The 21,527-nt window shown below is 42.0% G+C and overlaps 1 protein-coding gene across 1 annotated transcript; it reads left to right on the forward strand.

Moving 5' to 3' along the window:
• Positions 1–272: 272 nt before the first annotated feature.
• LOC309415998 (phospholipid-transporting ATPase ID-like) lies at positions 273–20,986 on the forward strand (the record flags this gene model as incomplete). Its single annotated transcript, XM_082013736.1, has 10 exons — positions 273–353; positions 3,343–3,456; positions 5,556–5,654; positions 6,624–6,685; positions 8,796–8,868; positions 9,056–9,126; positions 10,558–10,640; positions 14,139–14,297; positions 15,479–15,567; positions 20,744–20,986. The coding sequence occupies 10 exons, from the start codon at positions 273–275 to the stop codon at positions 20,984–20,986; spliced, it is 1,074 nt and encodes a 357-aa protein (XP_081869862.1).
• Positions 20,987–21,527: the final 541 nt, after the last annotated feature.

Genomic DNA, 21,527 nt, shown 5'->3' on the forward strand with positions numbered 1-21,527 from the left:
CCATCTGCCGAGCATTTGCCCGCAGTCAAACGTCATAGGCGGGCTTCTGAAAACACCCCCAAAGTAACAGCTCATCCACCAGATCTGGACTTGTGTAACTGTGGTGCGATGAGCACTATTCTTAGGGACAGCATTTCGGTGGAGTCACACCTTCAGAAGGTGTGAATCTAGCCCCTGAAAAGAGCAGATGAGAATAATCCTTCACCCACAGACAATGTTGCTCTCGTGTCAAGCTTTGCATCTGGAGAGCTCGTGGCCAACGGTGGGTAACCATGCTCATGCCTATTCATTTGGGATGCAGGCACATGCAGGAGCTGCCCACAGTCAACCAGACGCCTAGGGCAGATCTGGGAGTAAGTGTAAAGCTCCTGATTCCCCTCTTTGTGCTCAGCCCATAGTGCTCCTTTTCTCGGACATTTTATTTTTATAAATATATATGAGAACCAGAAGATCTTGTAAGGCCTCTTAATTGCTACTTCAAAGATTTTTCCTCTCCATCACTTTTCCCATATGGGACTCTCCCTTACTGAAGGCAGAGCATGGGGGAGATAAGGAGGATGATGTGTTAGAGGCATCGCTTATAAAATGATGGCTGTGTATGGACTGTTTAACACACTGCAGTGCTGCAGGTTCCCGTAGTACCCCTCCCATCCCAGAGACAGGTTCTGGTACAGCTCTAAAGGAGCAACAGCATGTGATGGTGTTAAGTATCATGGAGTAGGATAAGATCAAGAGCAGAGGCCAACTGAGATTTCCCTGAAGTCAGCCGAGAGCCTGAGCTGTCAAAGCACACAGCCCTGGAGTATTGCATGAAAACATGAATGATACCGTACACAGAAGCTTCAACTGTATCCATGATGTGGGGATGCAGAGCTTTCAATTGGAAAGGCTGATGTTTTCCCTAGTTTGTTTTTATCATTTAATATTGATACTCCTTTAGCCTCTGAGGGTCATGAACAAGTTACTTGTTGAATTAGAGATCTTCATAGTGATTACAAGGGATTCTTTTTTCCTGCTGCTTAGTTTTAGTTATAGATTTTAGAATAATGAGAAGATCCACTATAATACTCCCTGTCCTTACCCTGAGGTCTGTAGTGTCCCAACAGACAGTGTGTGTCAAACAGTATCACAATCCTGAACTACTATGGAGAACATACTGGATGTCCAGGTTTCTGCAGTTAAGCGTTTGGAAGCTGTTATGTCTGGGGTTTTTACCATGCCTAATGGCAATAGGAAACAAAATTAATGGCTCTGGTTCATTCAGTGGTTTTCCTGATGTAGTTAATGGACAGAAATAGAAGGCAGGAATTGAAATAAACCACTCCCATTCTTTTCTTATCCCCCTCTGAGATTTTTGCTTTATGTGAGTGTTTACTGAGTAGTTTTTCCCATGTTGTATGTGACCCTCCGAAGTCAGTTGACGCACGAAGGTCGGGTCCCCTGTACTTACTTTTTCCTGCAGCTACTGTCGTCTTTTTTTTTTTTTACGTAAGTGGCCATGATATTTTTCTTCAGATTAGTGGGCAGGGAGCATCTTTAGATCCAGTTTTTATTAAAAAAACTGCCAGAGTCTCTGTCTGGTAGACACAGGCTTGTCAAGCAATTTAGTTCTCTGCACGTTGGGTTTGCAGAGGTTGCTGCTATTCCATTGCTTCTGTTTTAGCAGTGTCGGTGGAGCCTGTGTGCAGCACATATCCCATGGTGAAGAATTTGTAATAAACCAAATTTAACTATGTGTCATGACATTTAGATCGCAGGCAGAGTTAGCCACACCCAGAGATGGCTACATGATGCCAGGAGACAGGCAATATTGTTTACATGATGATCCCTGATAAACATATTTTCTTGCTGGAGTGCAGTCAACGGGAGGATTTGACTACCTCTTCCATAAAGGGCGTTTCCATCTCTGCTCTTTTAGAGAGTTATTCATTGGCTTGTACAAGGGATAAAACATGAAGTTAATGCTGAAGAATGTTGCTGTACTTTGTGCCCAGACATAGCCAGAAATACAGTAACTGCCTAAAATGGAATAGCTTCCCCCATACACACCTTATGGAATAGCTTGCCCCATATGGTGGTGATCTTAATAATTGATTTAATTGTGGAAACATGGTGACCTCTGTCAGTTTAGATGCTGAGATCCTGGATTAATGCATGGATTGGAAGTGGCCTGTGATTCATACTTAGTAGCTCCTGTCCTACCACCAGCTTAGCAATAACTAAAGGCTATTACAATCCTACAATCACCATTTTCTCTTCCACTGAACCAGCAAATCTATTACTGAATGAAGGTGCACTGTGTAATATCTACCTCCTTGTGCTGTCACACCTTAGGTTCCCTGGGAGCGGGTTGATGGTCATCTTCTGGAGAGCTTCTAGAGGGGAAATTTTAGATGTGCTGGCAACAGATGGCATACATGCTTCTAGGACTAAACCTGGATGAGTGCTTGATAAATTTCACATGAAAAGAAAGTCTAGCACACCCAAAAACTGAAGGAACAGGCCAAGCTGGTGGGCTCAGTATGATGGATTGATCCTGTCTATCAGATGGCAAGAATCAGACTAGAGTGCTCTGATCTTCAGGGAAGAAAAGTTCTGTAATCTCGAGCTTGGGTCCTTCTCTGCTTTGAAGAAGACAGACAGGGGAGCAGCCATTGCTTGTGGCTGGAGGGGCCATCTGCAATTAGAAAGGAAACTGGAAATACGGAACTAAGCTGCAACTCACTTACTTAAATGGTGAGGTTTTGTATTAGTGGCTGTTTGCACAACACCGCATTCAAGTGATCTTTGTGGAACAGAAACAAGCCACCTCTCCACATTGCTGAGTTGAGAGGCTGCTGAATCAGCTGAAAATAATAATGTCATGTTCTGTTTCTGTGACAACCTATAGCTCCCGTGGGGATGTCCAGCTGAACAGTGCTTCAAAGTCTCAGACAAGTTATAGATAATTGACATAACGTGTTTTCTAACACTGCTTTTTAGACACTACAGCAAAATTGTTGTGTTCTGGTTACAGTTTTTAATGCTATTTATGCACTGTGTAAGTAGGAAGACTATTAATAAAGGAAAGATACGTCTCTGTGAGTGACTACATGTACCTATCTACCTGCAGTTGCACTGTCATAAACTGAGCATCATGTTTTCACCAATTCCAAGAGGAATTCTGTTTGTTTATCCAGGCTCAGTATGACTGTGGGGGGGAAAAGGAAATGTTTTCTGAGCTGCTGTTGGAAACAATGCTATTGCTAAATATAAGCAAGTAAAAACACAGTTAAATTGGGTTGTGCTGCAATTTTGTTTCCTGTTTTACCAATATTATTTATTTTCCATTTTTCCCTACAGAACAATTCAATTAAAACATCAAAATACAACTTCTTCACTTTCCTGCCTCTCAACCTGTTTGAACAGTTTCAGCGAATAGCCAATGCTTACTTTCTTTTCTTGCTGATTTTACAGGTACGAATTCACTGTGTTGTTTCTAGCAGATTACATTGTCTGTTATCAAAGCCAGTCTATGTATTGATAGTTGTAATAAAGTGCAAGCTATACCCCTGTTATGAATTAGCATTTTAGTAGAACCTTAAAGCAGATAGAAAGTAGGGCGGAAAAAAACATATGTCCTGTCTTACCTTTGGATATAAGAGTTTGAACTAAATGAAGAAAAAATGTAATTAAAGTTTTCAGCAAGTTGTGTACCTTTTTCATGCCTTGTCCTACTACCCATTTGTGTCTACATCTGAGTGCTCCTGGCTGTCCTTGGTTTTGCATTACTTACTCCTCCTGTAGGACAAAAGGAAGTCGTCTCTTATCCATAGGCTTAAAGGCAAATTCTATTGGGAATCTCAAAGGAAACTGCAAGAAGAACAAATTTGTAACCTGTACTGTTTGCCTGGGAAGGAAGGAGTTAACATCAGGAAGGCTCAAGGTTGGAACTAGTTTGCATAAAGCTGAATATTGCTGCTCCCTGCTCAGCAGGGTGAGGAAGGTATCTAATATGGAGCATGTAAGACACTGGCAACAGTATTGAACCCTGTGGTTCATAATGGCATTGAGTTGCACTTTGCCCATCTTTGTCGGTAGTACTACTCTCTCTGATAGCTGAAGGCACTAGAGAAAGTTATATCAGGATTTCTGCCCTTTGCACTTTGCTAGAATATGAATAAATGCAGTGTACTTGGTTGTTGCCGAGTCATACTGGAATACACATTATCAAAAAAAGGTATAATTTTGATTATGTTCCAAGTATGATATTTTAAATTTGACCATTTCAGTGCACACAAGTTTGAAAAGTTACTTTTTCCAAATTATGTTTTCCAATTTCATCTCAAAGAAGCATAGGCAAAAAATTGTTAAGCCTGTAGCAAACTACATACAATCTTCTTTGCTTGTTTACAGGGAATGAATTTAGGAAATTTCAGCCCATGTATATCTCTCAAGAACCTAGTGAAAGTACCTTTTCAGCTAAGCTGACAGCACTATTCTTGTGTTGTTGTACTGCACTCTAGCTGTTTGTCTATCAAATTCATAGTATTTCAAAGTATTGGCCTTAAATTATTCTGCTGTGTCTTTTGCTGAACCACCTAGGAGCAACTGTATAGAAAAGCATACGGCTTTTTCTGCTACCTGCACCAAGGTAGGCTAAAGAGGGCAGCTATTAGTCTTTTACATTTACATATTTCTCCAATATTCGTCCATTTAGTTTTTGCTCTCTTCTGCCCACTGTGCCTGCCTCTAAACATCATTCTTCTTGGCTGGATTTGGTGGTGCTTGTAGGATCTGTGTTGTGACAGTGCAGCAGAAGGACCAATCCCAAAGACCAACTCTCCAACCTTAAGCAGCTGCTTTAGTGGCGTAAATGTCAACTTCACAAATCCAGTCTGAGGGACACACTGATGGTGGTATCACATTGCTTCCATCGTTAGTGCTGTGAATTTAGAGAAAGGGGAGAACTATGCTGGGGTAAGACATCCATCTCTGCATCACTGAAGGCATGACAGAGTCACTTTCAACTCTTGGGTCGTCTCACCATTAAAGATGTGGGAAACAAAAATGGCTCCGTTGATCTTGGAAGAGCAAGGTCAGCCCTGGCAACAGCTGTGTGTTATTTATTGATATGAAGTTTACTTCAGCAAAATGTGAAGAGTTACTGAAACAAAAACCAGAAGCATTTGAAGGCTCTGCACAGGAGGCCTTGCTCACATAGCTCTGGGCCCCTCACAGCAGGCTTGCCCATGTCAGTACCTCCAAAGAAATTCAGTGGGGACTTTGCAATCCTAATTTTACAAACAACGAGAAAGAGCAACCCATTACACTTCCTGACAGCTCCATGTTTACAGACTAAATCACAGCTTGTTTTGTAAGTAAAGCATGGGTTCCCTGGATATCCAACCTTTGAGGAGTCACATGTGAATCATAGAGCTGCATTTCTGTCTTTATTCTGTATTCAGGTATCATAGAAAACCTTATCTGCAGCTTCCACAGAGAACAGCAGCTTGTTTCCATCTGATTGCTGAACTGGCAGGAAATTTCTCAACTCAGATCTTTTCTTCCTACAGTTGATTCCTCAGATTTCCTCGCTGGCCTGGTTTACAACGGTGGTGCCCCTGGTGCTGGTGCTGGCTGTATCGGGAGTCAAGGATGCCATCGATGATTTTGTAAGATCTGTATTGCTGACCTGTACTTTGGAGTTTGCCCGTGATTCTTCAGCACAATGACTAAAGCAAACCAATTAAAATAAGCACAGCCAGTGGCAAGCAGCTGGAGAACTGGTCTGTAGCCAAGATGGGATCTGAGATTAGATCCCCAAATCTATAGTGTATTAGCTAAAAAGGAGCTAGAATTTCGAAAGTGCTGAGCAGCCCAGCAGCTCCATGGACTTTCTCTGAAACCACTCAGCATGTCTGAAAACATGGTCACTGACAAGAGTGTCTGGACACATACACAGAAGTCTGTTCTTAGGCTTCACTTTGGAGAGCTCATCCTCTACCATGTAGCTGCAATGTACGTGGAAACAACATTTGGTAGGAAGTAAGCATTCAACATGTGTGATCACATGTGATTTTTCAAATTTGCCCAGCTTTGGCTGAAGTCTGCTCCCATCAGAGCTAATGGTCAAAGTTCCATTGACTTCACAGGATGACATTAGAGCTGAGTTGTCATCTGATTTTCTCTCATTATTAAAATAATTTTGATGTTCCATGGAGACTCGGTGAAACTTTGCAAGTAGGCAGGTGAGAGGTGGTGAGGTGCACTCCTAGGAAGCAATGCCAAAACATCTGTGGCCATTTTCCATATCAGAGCAGAAGAATGGATTTCTCTGGTGTTTACAAAACTGTGATGGGCAGGACCAATGCCAGCTGAGTCAGGACTGTGCTAAGTGACATATAAGGCCCTCCTTCTTCTCTCCAAGAACAAGCCCTGTATTGCCTGTTGCTCTTTGCAGTCCTGTTATGCCCTATGTTAGTAGTGTAAACAATGGGCTGGACTATGACTCAGTTGTGACTCTAATCTGCCTGACCCATTCAGTCAGCTGGGTGAAAACCTGAAATGTTAATGAGCTGCCTACAGCTCTTGTGTGCTTGGTTTCCTGGAAATGCCTTTTAACATACCGATCAAATTTTCAGAATCGACACAAAAGTGACAAACACGTCAACAACCGCCCAGTCCAGGTCCTGATCAATGGCATGTAAGTCCTTTTTCTTTTGCTGTAATTTTGACTGGAAAGAGCATTTTATTAGCAATATTTTTTTTTATAAGTCATTCCCAAGTATCACTAAACAATTTAAAGTTGAATTGTCTTTCACACCGTTTACCTTGCAGTTCTGGACTGTATGTCTGATTAATGAACCCAAGACTGTACCACAATCAGTGCAGACATTATGGCTGTGACCTTGCACTGACAAAAAGAAAGCTCTTGCTGTTTCTGGAGATATATATATATATTAAATAAGTGATACTTTGAAAGTATCGTATTATCTTACTCCTTACCCTAGAAGTGACAAGCAATGTCCATTTATGTTCATAGCATTTATTTCCACATTAAGCAAAACAAGGCATTATCAACAAGTTATTTTAAACTAAGTAGGAATAGCTTCCTCATACATCTCACAATACTTTTAGTGTGTGTAGCACTTCTGACTTAGATGTACTCAAAACATTTCAGTTGTGTGCTTTGGACATTGTATTGCTAGCGCTGTTCTTTCCTGCAGAAAAAATAGCAGAGGCTTTGGCTTTTGTGGCAGACAGATGTGCTGTTTACTTGCAGCTCCATGGAGTCCAACTATGTGTCGGACACAGCTGTAGACAGCTGTGAAGTCTCTGGTGACTTTTTTTTCCATACTATAGATAGCAGTATGTTGTGTAAACTCCAACAGATGATCAAACAGCTAAAAATATAACTGGAAACTGAAGAATAGGAACATGCTTGTGCTTTCTGCTAAGTAAACCAGTTTCTTAATTTACTGTATATTAGTTACTGTGTCTAGGAAACATATATTGAAATACAAATTTTCTAATATTTTGCCTTTGTTCAAAGACTGGAAACCATAGGTACTGCCCAACTCTGACCAACATTGAAAAAGGAAGGCTGAGCTGAACTCAAGCTTGGATACCCATTCCTGTTTTGATATAGCTTTTGATATTGCTCACTTCTAGACTTTGCACATACAGATGTCATTACTTGGTTACGTTGCAGCTTGCTGTTTAGCTGGCTGCCTGCATGCACATATTGCTTAGTGCTGTGAAGGCCACTGCAGACATGGGCTTAGCTAGGCACATGCACAACCAAAGCATCTGCATTGACCTTCCTGACAGCCAGGCCCATACAGAACCAGATCTCTTGCTCTGGCCTTTAATACCGCTAACACAACTGGCAATTTTCCCATGTGTTTGGGAAGTCTGTTACACAAAGTAGAGATTTTTTTTTCCTGAGGCAATGTGGACCTCTAGGAGAATCACAGAATCATAGAATCTTTGGGTTGGAAGGGACCTTTAAAGGTCATTTAGTCCAACCCCCCTGCAGTGATCAGGGACATCTTCAACTAGATCAGGTTGCTTAGAGCCCCATCCAACCTGACCTGGAATGTTTCCAGGGACAGGACATCTACCACCTCTCTGGGCAACCTGGGCCAGGGGTTCACCACTCTCATTGGGAAAAATTCCTTCCTTCTATCTACTCTAAATCTGCCCTCATTTAGTTTAAAATCATTACCCCTTGTCCTATTGCATCAGGCCATGCTAAAAAGTCTGTCCCCATCTTTCTTATAAGGCCCCTTTAAGTACTGGAAAGCTGCAATAAGGTCTCCCTGGAGCCTTCTCTTCTCAGCCTGTCCTCACAGCAGAGCTGATCCATCCCTCTGATCATTGTTGTGGCCTCCTCTGGACCCACTCCAACAGGTCATGTCTTTCCTGTGCTGAGGGCTCCAGAGCTGAATGCAGAACTCCAGGTGGGGTCTCAGCAGAGTGGAGCAGAGGGGTTGAATCCCCTCCCTGCACCTGCTGGCCACGCTGCTTTGGATGCAGCCAAAGGAAGGGACTAGTCAGTTTGGAGCGAAAGACAGGCTGTGCTGCTATTGTGGGGCTTGGTCTCAACCCTGCACAGGTCACCCCAACCACTGTTGCTGCCTTTTTTGTATTGTGGTGTTCCCTTAGCTTAGGATGGATCAGGCCACATCTGGCAGACCCAGCTCCATTTTACCTGATGGTACCTACAGTCTGCTTCAGGAGCAGAGCAGAGTATCTTACTTTCCCAAGTGGTATTTACTTTACGTGCGAACTTAGTAGGAGTTTTCTTGCAGGTTGAAGGACGAAAAATGGATGAACGTCCAAGTGGGGGATATAATAAAACTAGAAAACAACAACTTTGTGACGGTAAGTAGTTTCTCTCCATCTTGCTCACAGTCTCTGTAATTACTCTTATCATTCACATGCAAATTAGTCAGTAGTGATGATGATAGCTCACTCAGAGACCTGCAACATTCAGAAACCACAAGTAACATTGTGGTGCCATGCCCTCTGACTCCACGAACTCATGCCAAGTCTGTCTGTTCATGTTCAGGCCGATCTGCTGTTACTGTCGAGCAGTGAGCCGCACAGCCTGACATACATCGAGACAGCTGAACTGGACGGGTGAGTGAGCCTGGCCCTCGGGTGCAATCACTGCAGCCACTGCAAGGCCAAATCTTCTCTGGTGACCCTGGGTGCTGCAAGCTTAGCTGCAGTGTCTTTTGTAGCAAGAGTTTCCTAATATGTAGAATCAACTTTGGGTAGGTATCTTGAAAATAACATCTTTTGGTGGGTACTTTTGCCTCCTTCAGTGCAAACGTCATGTAAGGAGGGGCCTTTTATTTTTAGTGACAGTTATTCTAACACTGAGAGTTTGAAATGTGTTCTTGCAATATCCCAGGTCACTGGCAGAATCTTTCTGTTTCTTGTATCGCATTTAGTCTTTTCTCTTAGCTGGATTATCTGGATGACATAATCACAATGAATAGCTCCAGTAATCTCCTTTGGACTGCTATACCATAATATTAATGCATGCACACTGCAAAGGCTTCCAAATGTTGCTCACTCCAGGGTACAACTAGCCACAAGTCAGAGGGCTGCAACTCAAGTTGTGCCAGGGGAGGTTTAGATTAGTTATTAGGAAAAATGTCTTCACCAAAAGGGTTGTCAAGCATTGGAACAGGCTGCCCAGGGAAGTGGTTGAGTGACCACCCCTGGAGGTATTTAAAAGACATGTAGATGCGGTGTTTAGGGACATGGTTTAGTGGTGGACTTGGCAGTTCTGGGTTAGCAGTTGGACTTGAACTTTTCCAACCTAAATGAGTCTATAATTGTATAATTCTATAACTAATTTGTATTAATGGGAATAAACTGGATCTGACCTCATCTTTATGACCCAATTTGCATCACCTTTTCTGCATTACCTGGACCTAGCATCACCTTGAAGGACTAAGCAAGACCACAGAGACCAAGAAATCATGTCTCGCCCAAAACCCTACACACAGCACTCTGAACTTCCCCCATCTAATTGCTGCTGAAAATAAGCTTGTAGTTCACAGGTGCCAGGGAACACTTTTAGGAGGCCCTGAACAAATGCAGTGTTTCTTTGACAATGCATTTCAAACTCCCCAGCTAGCTATTCCAAGGACTGGAGTACTCTTCAGGACCAGAACACCACGGGAGACGATCCAGAGCGCTCCTGTATGTTCAGATACCTTAGGGTTCAGTGTGGTATGGGTTGCAGGAGAGACAGGGAGCTGCTCAGGGAGCTGAAATGCCTGGTCTTGCACTTTGTGGTGAAAATGAGAAGACAGAGCACACCTCACCCTCTTTGGTACCATGGTACTATGTCCAGAATTCCTCTGGCCTGCCTGTCTTTGCAACTGAGAGAGACAACTGCAGCCTTTGGCCAGGTAAGGAAGGCCAATGATGGCATGGTCCATCAGATGTCTAAGGAAGAAGACTCTCCTCAAGAAGAGAAGTGACTTTCAGGGAGAGCTTTCAGTTCACGTATGACTTTCAGTTCATATTTTTGTCTCATGTTATTTGTTACAGTGAGACAAACCTCAAGGTGAAGCAGGCACTGACAGTCACTGCAGAGCTTGGAGAAGATCTTCAGAAACTGACAGAGTTCAGCGGTGAGTCTACATGGAAAATTCACTTTCCAAAACATTTGCCCAAACATCAGAGTCCAGAAAGTGCCTGGGAGTCTTGCTTCCAGGCTGTTCCCTGCTCCTTGCTAGAGGTCCTCTGGATGCAGCAGCAGGAAAACAGAAAGGGGACATTGCAGTCTGTACAACAGGTATCAACAGTAGACATAGAGAAAGAGATCCCCCTTTGCTTGCAGGTCTCCTGGCGCTGTGCATGGCTCTTACCTGAAATTGCATTTGTGGCAATTCTCCTTCTGGCTGCACACTTCTCCTCAGCATCTGTCTGTGCATGTTGAGACTCCTCATCTCAAGCTTCAATACAAGAGTTCTTGTAATTGCGCAGCGGAACCTGTTTTCCCCAAACTGCATGCTTAGTTCTGACCTCAAATTATTTTCACAATATATTTCACCTCTACATTGATGCAGCAAGGCTGTTGCGTTGATTACATTTAGCTTCTGAGCAGTGGCAATTTCCAGACAAGCGGAGAGGACTAACTCTGTTCTGTGCACACAGGACAGGTGACAACCTCCCAGCCTGAAGCCTTGTCCTGCATCTCTCTCCTCTCTCGATGCCACAATAAAAACTGCATTTTGAGATATCTGAAGACAAGCAGTGCAGATGTGGTTAATGGGCAACGTGTCCTTTCTCAGCACTGTTTTGTCTATCAAATATACAGCAGCACATACACAGAAAGGAGCCAGACCTGTCAAAACCAGAATCATCCACGCTCACACATCATCTGTCTGCTGAGAGAGGATGGGGGAACAGACCAAGCAGTGTTAGTCACGCTCTGCAGTGCCCTGCTGGTTTGGCTACATGGGCAGGGTTACGAGAGGAGTTGGTATGGGAAGGGGTGGAGTGAGTACAACTGTCCTTGGAACATCTCAAGGACTGCAGGCTCTCAAGAAATATTTTTAGACAAAGAGGAAAAATAAATTTTAAATATTCTCTTTGAAATAACAAGATGATTCCAGGACAAACCGTGGGGACGTGGCAGAGTGTTAGCATAGCTGGGACTGTCTCTGCTAGAGTCATCCAAAGGCACAGACTTTTTTTTTGCCTTCAGTGTGGAGGTTTTATGTGTGTGGTCTCGGCTGAGTGTCAGCTCAGTACATCAGGATTTCTCAGAAGTGATGGCTGAGGTTCTGAGCATTTTGGTCTTGAGAAATACGTTTTTACACATGCAGTTAGATGCTTTATGTTAACAGTCAGAATGGCATGCCTTAATTATTTGCCTGAAGAGGCTGCAGTGTCTATCAATTTATGAGCAAAATCTTCATCTTTAATTTTTCAAGCCTCTTCTGTGTAATGCTTATCTAAGGATACTACATTCTTGAATGTGCATAATTAAAAAAATGTTTTGAAATCTTTTGGAAAATTAAAACTCTTCTTACCAAATATTTATTTCTCTTTTAAATCTCTATTTTAGTTATGTTGTAAATAAAAGTGGCCTCTTCATGATACTTAAAATGAATAAAATGTTTCCCAGGATGATTTATATTTGGCAGAGTACTGGGAAGAGTGCCTGGAATCAGACCCAACCTTGCATTTCCTTTAGCAAACCTCTGTAGAAGTATTTAAATATTTATGTAACTCTTTATCTAATTACTTCTTAAGACAGGAAGAGAGGAAAGGGTTGAGCAGCTAATATAGGCACTCAGTTGAATGCTTAATGTGAGTTATGATGTTTGTTGACATTGCGATGGTTCAGATAAGGAAGATGCTTGCAAAGCGCTGAACATTGTTTGATTTGGGGAACTGGGAGATGAGAAAGGAAACAATACTTTTCAGTTACCTGCTTCTTATCACATGTAGACTTGGCAGTATTTAACTGTTTCAGGTGAAATGCATTCCAGATATCTTCTTACTGTTAATGGTAGGAGGAAGCACAGTGCCTTGCTGAGTATCTTCAGCTGCACAGTTACTGGCTCAGTGCAGGTATATTCAGTGAATCTCTAGAGCTTCTCATGTTTCTGTGATCGGTCCAATTTGGATGAACCTCTTGTGATCTCAAAATCAGCGTATCAGTAACCAAGATCAACGTGCTTACCTGAAAGCAGATGTGGATGTTGACACAAGGTGCTCACACGAGCGCTGTCCCACACCTGGCATGAGGAGAAGCACAATCTTCCCGGTGAGGGATCATGCCCTGGGCTTTGTTCACCAAAGTCTCATTGTGCTGTGTTTCAGGTTACACTGCAAAGCCTCTGTTTCCTTTGTGCTTTTTAAGGGGTTGCTAGGTTGAGACAGGTCTGGTTACTGTAGAATTTTAGAAGTGACAGAGTACGGGTCTGATTGTTCTTGGACTAACTAGATGACAAAATAGAAGATCAGCACAGCTGTTATGAAATCATGATTTCTGATGTCACATGTCATAGAATTTCCCAGAGGTTTCATCTTTCAAGTCTGTTGACTACTCAAGCCCCAGAGTAGAGCTACTTTTCTATGAAAAGAACATCCATTCTTGATTTTAAAATTTGCAGTAGTGGAGAGTACCAACCACACTTGAAGTTGTACTTTTCTTCTGTACTTCTCTGGATTTTGCTTCCAGTCTGTTGAGCTTGGTGTGTTTTGTGTGAGAATGACTGGAAAAGCTGTATTCTCTGCAAATAAGTCCTTATGTAGATATTTGCAGCCTGCAATCAAAATAACTTTAACATTCCTGCTGATTAACTGAACAGACTGAACTTTTGGATTCCCTTTCAATAAGATGTATTTGTATTTTCTCAGTACATCTAGAGGGCTCTGCTTTGAATCTTTACATGTTGCATGCCAATTTTGATTTAAATAATAGTTTTTATCACGAAGTGTCTGTGTTTACAGTTTTGTGTGAACACACTTTATTATAAGAAATAAATATAAATCATGGAAATAGAAACAGGCTCTCCAGTCACTTACAGTGTCAGCTACATGGCTGACGGTAGCAGTATCTTTTTTCATGTGCTTCTGGAATTTAAGGTATAAAACAGATTAAATTAAAAAACAGTGAACAAAGACACCTCACTTAATTACTCTCTTGCTTCCTTCAGGCTATGATTTTTTCGCCTGGGCTCCTGCAGTTTTAAAGAAAATGGAATAGGAATTATACAAGATCAGCACTTTTATTAAGTTATCCAGTGACATCCTACCACTATGAACTTGCTGTGGAAGAATTAAAAGTACTTTGCTGGTTCAGCATTTCTTCTTACCTGAATAAAAGGCATAGAAACTTTGTTTTGGGCTCTACCAGTACAAGATTGTCATGTTCAAAGAATAGGAAAAATCCAAATTCATTGTGCTCCATTGGCTTATGACATGAATATGGGGAAGGAGCAATATCCAAAAATATTAGTAAATATAGGATAGAGGATGGGAATGACAGGGAGTGGATTGCAGCTACAGTGTGAAATATTCCCTGCCTGTGGAACAGCTGAGAATGCAGTACTGACATATTTCTGTGCTAAGTAGGTTTCCACCATATTTTTGTTTTTACCTTCTTTTTACAGGTGAAGTCAAATGTGAGGCACCAAATAACAAACTGGATAAGTTCACAGGAACTCTGACTCTTCGAGGAGAGAAGTATGCCCTGGACAATGAGAAGATGTTGCTAAGGGGCTGTACGATCAGGAACACTGAGTGGTGCTTTGGTCTCGTTATTTATGCCGGTAGGTAGAAAAAATGACATATGAATTGCAGACCATAGCAGCACTAGCGTGGAAGTACATCACACCCAGTATGCACACAGGAACCAAGAATTTTCTTCTTTGGAAAAAATGTTTCTACTAGGTGCAAGAACAAAAGCAAAACAATACATGAGATCTAAGGAAGAAATTTTTCACATTGAGGGTGGTGAAACCCTGGCCCAGGTTGCCCAGAGAGGTGGTAGCTGCCTCATCCCTGGGAACATTCCAGGTCAGGTTGGATGGGGCTCTGAGCAACCTGGTTTAGTTGGAGCTGTCCCTGCTCACTGCAGGGGGGTTGGGCTAGGTGACCTTTCAAGGTCCCTTCCAACCCAAATATTCTATGTTTCTATGAGATCCCCTGGCTTAACATAGAGTTTTCCAGCCTAGAGCTGGAAATGGTGCATAGTACAGCGGATTTGAATCTGAGATTTTTTTATAAGAGGAAACGGCTACATTATAACATCCAATTCCAACTTGATTAATTGCTTTAGTATGCAGAAATATTCTTTTATTTCAGAAATGCATGCAGCAAAGTATATGAGAGAAGTCTTGATCAATCAATAAGAAAAAATATAAGAATTAAATCTGTTTAAGAATTAAAGCTGAAGTAAATCTGCCTTTACTGGCCCCCACTGGGCCAATTGGATTCTTTCTCTCACCAGGCTTGTTCAAAGATTTTCTTTTTTCTTAGGTGTATTGGACTAAAAATTCCACATAATTTCTATGAGATTTTAATCCATATTGGAACATCAGGGTCATCAATAATATTATTATAGACCATGCTTTTTATGAACATAGACCTTCTATTGTTTCTATAGTGCTGTATACAGGCGAGGTTATGTAAAACATGTTGCTAATAACACAGCAGTATCAGGTATTTTGTGAAAAGTCATTAAACTTGAAAGGGAGGATTGACTGTTGAAAGAAGAGAGCAAGATCAAAATCCAGAATTAATGGCTTTATGTGATTCTCTCCATATAACCTAAGGCAAGTGACTTAAACTTTTTCTCCCTAAGTTTCCCACCAGCACTGTAAACTGTATGTACCTGCCTTCAAGAAAGCTGTGATGGGTATTTATGCTCTAAAGCAAAGTGGGGCCTCAGAGGGAATCAGCTTTAGAACAGCTAAGTTTTATTACTAAAACTCATGTGTTTCACCTCTAGGGCCGGACACCAAACTAATGCAGAACAGTGGAAAAACAACTTTTAAACGGACAAGCATTGATCGGCTCATGAATGTCCTCGTGTTGGTGGTAAGTCTGATTAATATGTCTTCATTGGGGAATATCAGAAGTGACTAATGATAAAAAGAAAAATTATGTAATAATTTATTAGCAGCCTGAGTTCTGCAGCACCTCTGCCAGCCCATCTTGCAAAGCAAGGCCATTACTTTGACATCATTAAGGACCTTTCTTCTGAGCTTTTGCTCTGCTCTCCCTTGCTCTGCGTTTTTTCTGAGAATCATTTTGAAGCCTGCAAATGCCTTTTTTCCCTAGTAATTTTGTCATTTTCTATTTAAATAAACATTGTAGTTCTCTCTCTTCTTCCCGATTTCTTGGCATCTCTGTTGATATCTGCATAGGACTTGGTAATGGAGTTTGTTAATTTACATGATGCCAGCTTCTGACTTAGCACATTAGGGTAAAATATTAGACATTGTCTCATTAATACTCAGAAACTGGTGTTTTTAGCAGCTGGGAAATTTGAGAACACTAATCTAATATAGCAGATACTCTCCTCAAGTTAGAAAACAGATCTGAGTTGAAGTTTAAGCTTGTCAGTGGTTTTGACAAATGGCAAACACTTCCAGGCAGAGGTAGTGATTCTTTTACGGACACTCTCCCAAGATTTTATTGCTTGAGTTCAAATCCAATCAGGGAAAGGACTATTTTCATTGTTACTCACTCTGCAGAGACACACACTCTACACTGCTTTATTCAATATTGCTTGAAAAAAAACTCTTTAGTTTCAGGCTTTTGTTTTCCTTTGGATGCAAGCTTTTCATACTTTTTCATGCATGCTGCACCACCTTCAGTTTATGACACTGGGAAACTCTGGACACTCCTCTGCCCACTGTTCCCTCTTCTTCTCTCCTGCTCTGCTCTCCAGCCCAAACTGAGGGCCAGGCTGGGCTCAGGATCTGTCCCCAGGCGCTGGAGCAAGCCCTGCAGAAGGCATCCAAAAGCAAGCCTGGCCATGACAGCAAGGCTGCCCTGAGGTCTCGCTGCCCTGCGTGACTTCGTGCCCCCTCAGCACTGCGTCTTATAGCACAGACCTCTCCAAGCCTGCCCCACTCTCCAACTTTACCACTTCTCCCCAGCCCCTGTCTTCCTGCTTTTTCTTCAGGATCCCAAAAGCTCTTTAGTTGGGCTCAGGGATGGGAGGTGTTACAGAGCAGGTTGTGCCTCTGTGAGACTGAAAAAGTACCATAGCAGCAGCAGCTAGCCTGACTCCCAGAGCTGTGAAGCAGTGTTCTGAGCATCTGCATGTGTGTATTTGCTGTAAAGCAGTGCCACAGCACAGAGAGACACTCCAGGGTCATCTTCAAGCCCTCTTGAGTCCTTGCTCCATGTACAGTAAGGACATGCCCTTGACTTTAGTAACCTTACACCGGTCTCCACCAAGTGAAGATCCTGATTACCATCATCAGCTTGTTTTCCTCAGTGTTTTCTTGGCTCACACATAAGGGGACAGCAAAATCAAGCAAGGTTTGGGCCTTTTACATTCAAAATTTTGCAAACGTTTGAAAAACATCACATTTTCTTAGCTGTTCTGCCATGCTATAGCTGGAAAGGATGAGAGGCTGTGAGGGATCCACAGGGCACAGAAACGGAGCAGAGAAAAAGTGAATAGGGAACTTGGAATTTAGCATTCAATTAAGGTTTGCCAAATCTCCTTTCACAAGCCAAAGGTCCCACCCAGAGCTTTCAGTCTGTTTGGCTTCTCTTCATGAACACAAACAAGATGATTTTACCTCCTGGCTCTGCTTTAAGAAGCTGAGCAAGTTGCAGTTGATTGCATCAGACTCTGCCTGGGTTCTTGGGTGCTGGTGGAGCCAAGGGTGTGTTTTTCTCATTCACACATTTTTAAGGCACCTAACATTTTGACGTCTAAGTAAAGCTGTGTCCTACCCTAAGCACCAGGCTCTTTGCACACCCGAGGGGATGTGACATCTGGTCCTTCCAGCTCACTGGGCAGCCGAAGGTTACAAAGCACAGTCATAAAAAGAGGCATTATATTGCGCTTTTGAGTTTGGAAATACAAAGCAGCCTCAGCTTGCTATAAATAGCTCATTTTAAGTGTGATGAAACTTGTTCCATGTTAACACTTGCAAAGCTATTTTGTGTTTAATTGTCCATAAAACTTCCAGGCACAAAGCAGTGTTTAAGCAGGTCTCGCCAATGCAGTCCTGGTTAAATGTCGCCCTGGTGTGTCCTAACAAGGGTTAATCAGGAGTGGAACTTTCCAGATGGCAACCATAGCTGTTTTTTCACATTTGGGAGTGTTTCTTGGGGTTCTGAGAGAAGTGAATGTTCCTCCTCTAGGGACACACCCACCAACTCCAGGAATGCTTTTTCCTCCAAAACGTGCTTTTTAGCAGCTTTGGGGAAGCATGTTTTCAGAGGAATAGGGCTGTCACCTTCATCCTTAAACAACTTACTGCTTCAAATCCTAGAAGAGAACTCAAAGTGCTAATAAAGAAACCAAGACAGTTTTAATTCACAGTCCAACAGGAAATGTTTGTCAAAAGTCACCTCCTCTTTATAAAAAGCCTACTCAGTCGCACAGAGGACCTGCATGGGCAGGACCCAGGGAAGCAGGATGCTCATGCTGGGAAGCCCCATGAGCATGCACAAGCCTACGATCAGGGTTTTTTCTCGTCCTTCTCTTGCAGAGCTGTGGTTATGATTACAACACCCCGCACACAGTTGTTTCTCTGCACAGAAATTAATCTCTGGGGCCACTGTTAACAGCTCGGTCTTTTGCATTTGTCTAAAAGCAAGCAGCATGTTAGTGAACGCTGTGTAAGCATGAGTATTGCACACAAGTTGAGCTGTTAGAGATGAGAGTGTTGACATGCAAAATGCACGTAAAGCAAAATATACATAAAGCAAGTGCAGTCGTAGACAAGAACTGCTGTGATATGGGAAAGTTCAGCTGCTGTCTTGCCCCATGTGTATTTCTGTTGCTGAATCACACATTGAATTTCCTACATGGATTGTGATATTGTACAAACTGATAGTTTTCATCCTGTGGGGCAGCGAGAAATCATTCAGTGTATGTTGATAAGATACAAGAGCCCGCTGGCTCTTCTAATTAATTTCTTTTACAACAGACAAGGTCTGCAGAGAGAAGTAATATCTTTTGCTTGACCAACAGAAATATCTATAAAAATAGGCAGGCTTGTCTATTTTCTCCATCTATGTCTATTGGCTTAATAAAGGACATTACCTGTCCCTCGGTCATGCCTCCTTAAGTCCTGATGATTACAACAGCATAAAATGAAGTTTGTTTTTCCTGCTGGTCACAGAGGTTTAAAAACACTGCAACATATTCCTTACCAGCAAGCAGTATTGTCTCCATTTCACAAGTGCAGTAATTTATTGGGCCTCCAACAATTAAATAGAAAAGCTACTATCGATGTGGGAAATAAATGTGTCCCCTGAAACTCAGCCCAGTACCTTTACTTACTGCAGTCTCCTTTTAGCAGCTTCTTGGTATTAAAACTCAAGTTGGTCGGACATGAACTTTTCGCCAAGTGATTCAAATCATTCCATAAAAGTATCCTTCTTCCTCTCATAGATTATCTCAGCAATACAAGTATCAGCTTTACCAGCAATGTTTCTGTGTTTAGCAATGTTTCTGTGTTTGTACCTCAATTATTAAGAAGGTTGATTACTGTTTTAACGTGATTGTTACTGGGTGGTCTTATACATAATGGCCCAACTTACTGATATTTCCTCCGTAATGATTATACTTGCAAAAGATTATTTTTAATTGCTCTTTTGTGCAGCCTGTTGATTCCATATCTTCACATTTTTATTACGATGTTGGTTGTTTTACGTCAAATGTTTGGAGAAGTCTATATCAACAGAACTGTTTTTATTATCATTTGTCCAGGAAGGATATCAAGCTAACTTCAGTTTATCTTTCCCACAATCTCCATTTCTACCTTTCAAATATTGGAATTACACTAGCAAATTTTCAGGATGGTGGAGCTTCCCAATTTTCAAAGCATTGTTAAAAATTAACCATACTGGTTAAGAGAATTTCTAAGCTAGTGCCTCTAAGTTTTCGTCTTTAAATTATCTGGACCTACACCATTGAAAATGCTTTTCATTAAGAGATAGAGCCATATAGTTCTCCTTGTCACAGAATGTAACCTGTCTTTTCCATCTGCAACATCATGTGCAATAGAGAATTCCTTCTGCTTCCTTCCGCCTTTATTCTTGCAGGACTGTCTGTTCAACATGTCTGCTTTTTCCACACCTGTTTTTGAGTTTACTGTTTTCTTTTCTTGATATTTTATCTGATTATTAGATATTCATAGTTCTACAATTCCTTGCTGTTTATATTAATGTCTGCTAACTTCCCTTCTTCCCCTTCTTTTTGTATTCTTTTCCAAATAATTTTATTGCTATGTTCTTGTCTTCTTTTAATTAAAAAAATGTTTTATGGCCTGTGTAATGCTTTCGAGTCCATGAAATGGTGTTCCTGAGGAAGTCCCAGTTTTCACTAAGGTGTCCCACTTTGAAATTCTCTTCCCTGTTGCTGTTCTCCTCGTTGCTTTAGGCTTCAGGAAACAGGCTTCTCTAAAGTCCAAGGATACACATCACTGGTTAGTGTTGCTTTCTGTTTGCTCGAAAGAAATGTAATCAGATTGTGATGGCAGGTACCAAGGCAACCATTAGTCCTGAGTCAGTGATTAACTCTCCTTTAACCATCAGAATGATAGCCAGTGCTGAATTCCAACCTGCACAGTGCTGGATTTTCTGTGTACAAATTATCTTCGGTAGTTTTTAAAAAATGATGAGGAAAACTATGATATATACAGAAATGTCCAGATGAAGTCCTCCAGGCAGTTTGTATTGGCAAGTGTGAAGTCAGGTGTTTGAGGACCCACAGCTTAGTTCACCTCTAATGAGATTTGATGTTCTGCAGCCAGCTGCCCATGAACACCCTGGTTTAGGTCTCTGCCTGGGACTTAAATCCCCACCTTTGAGGTCTTGTGATTCTAAATTGCCAGACTCTGCACTGTATAATTTTGTCCTTGAGGTAAAAGTGTCATAACTTTTCTGGTTTTTCTCCTTCACCCCTAGAAACCTTTTCCTGTGATTCAGGCCATCCAACCAAATTTCATTAGGGTCTTCTGATTAACCTGTACATTGTAAATTACTTGTTTCTAAAATGTAATATTTTTTTTTCCAGATCTTTGCATTTTTAGCACTGATGTGTCTTATCCTAGCAATTGGCAATGGCATCTGGGAGTATGATAAGGGCTATTACTTCCAGGTGTATCTGCCCTGGGCAGACGGCGTCAACTCTGCCTCCTACTCCGGCTTCCTCATGTTCTGGTCATATGTGATCATTCTAAACACAGTGGTGCCAATTTCACTCTATGTCAGGTACGTGCCAGAACCTCCTTTCATGTTTCATCTTAGGAGAGTTTAGCTTTTGCCTTAGCTGGGAGCAGCATTTTTCCTAGATGGAAAATGCAACCCCATTGCGGACGATCACACACAACCACAGCAATGCTTTTCTTCTTTCTGCTGCCTTTGGACATCTTTGTCAGGGTTGGAGTAGGGACAGCAGTGAGCTCTGGAAGAGAAGAGGATGATTTTGCAGTGAAATGGGAGGTGTAGGATGCTATAGGAGTAAGGCTGGAAGCCTGCTATAGTTAGCGTTACTCTCTCCCACTTCCACTGCCCACCAAAGTGAATGGCATGTTCTCTGAGATGGCTGTAGGGCTCATGTGAGTAATGGCTTGCCAAGTAAGTAGGTGTAATCAGGTTGAGGACCCAGAGTACCTGGAGAAGTATGAGCAGAGTGAATGTCGCCACTTCTCAGAGAACATAGTGCTATGTTGGTTATTGCAGATAGGAAAGCAGGGGTAAAGAGTAGGCAATGTATCTGTGATGCTCTCAAGACCTTGAGGTTAGAGTATAGACTGAGTATGCCTGTATAGTTTATCATTGCACCTAACTCTTCAGGC

This window comes from Phaethon aethereus (genome assembly GCF_964289735.1).
Source record: "Phaethon aethereus genome assembly, chromosome: Z".
Taxonomy (NCBI): domain Eukaryota; kingdom Metazoa; phylum Chordata; class Aves; order Phaethontiformes; family Phaethontidae; genus Phaethon; species Phaethon aethereus.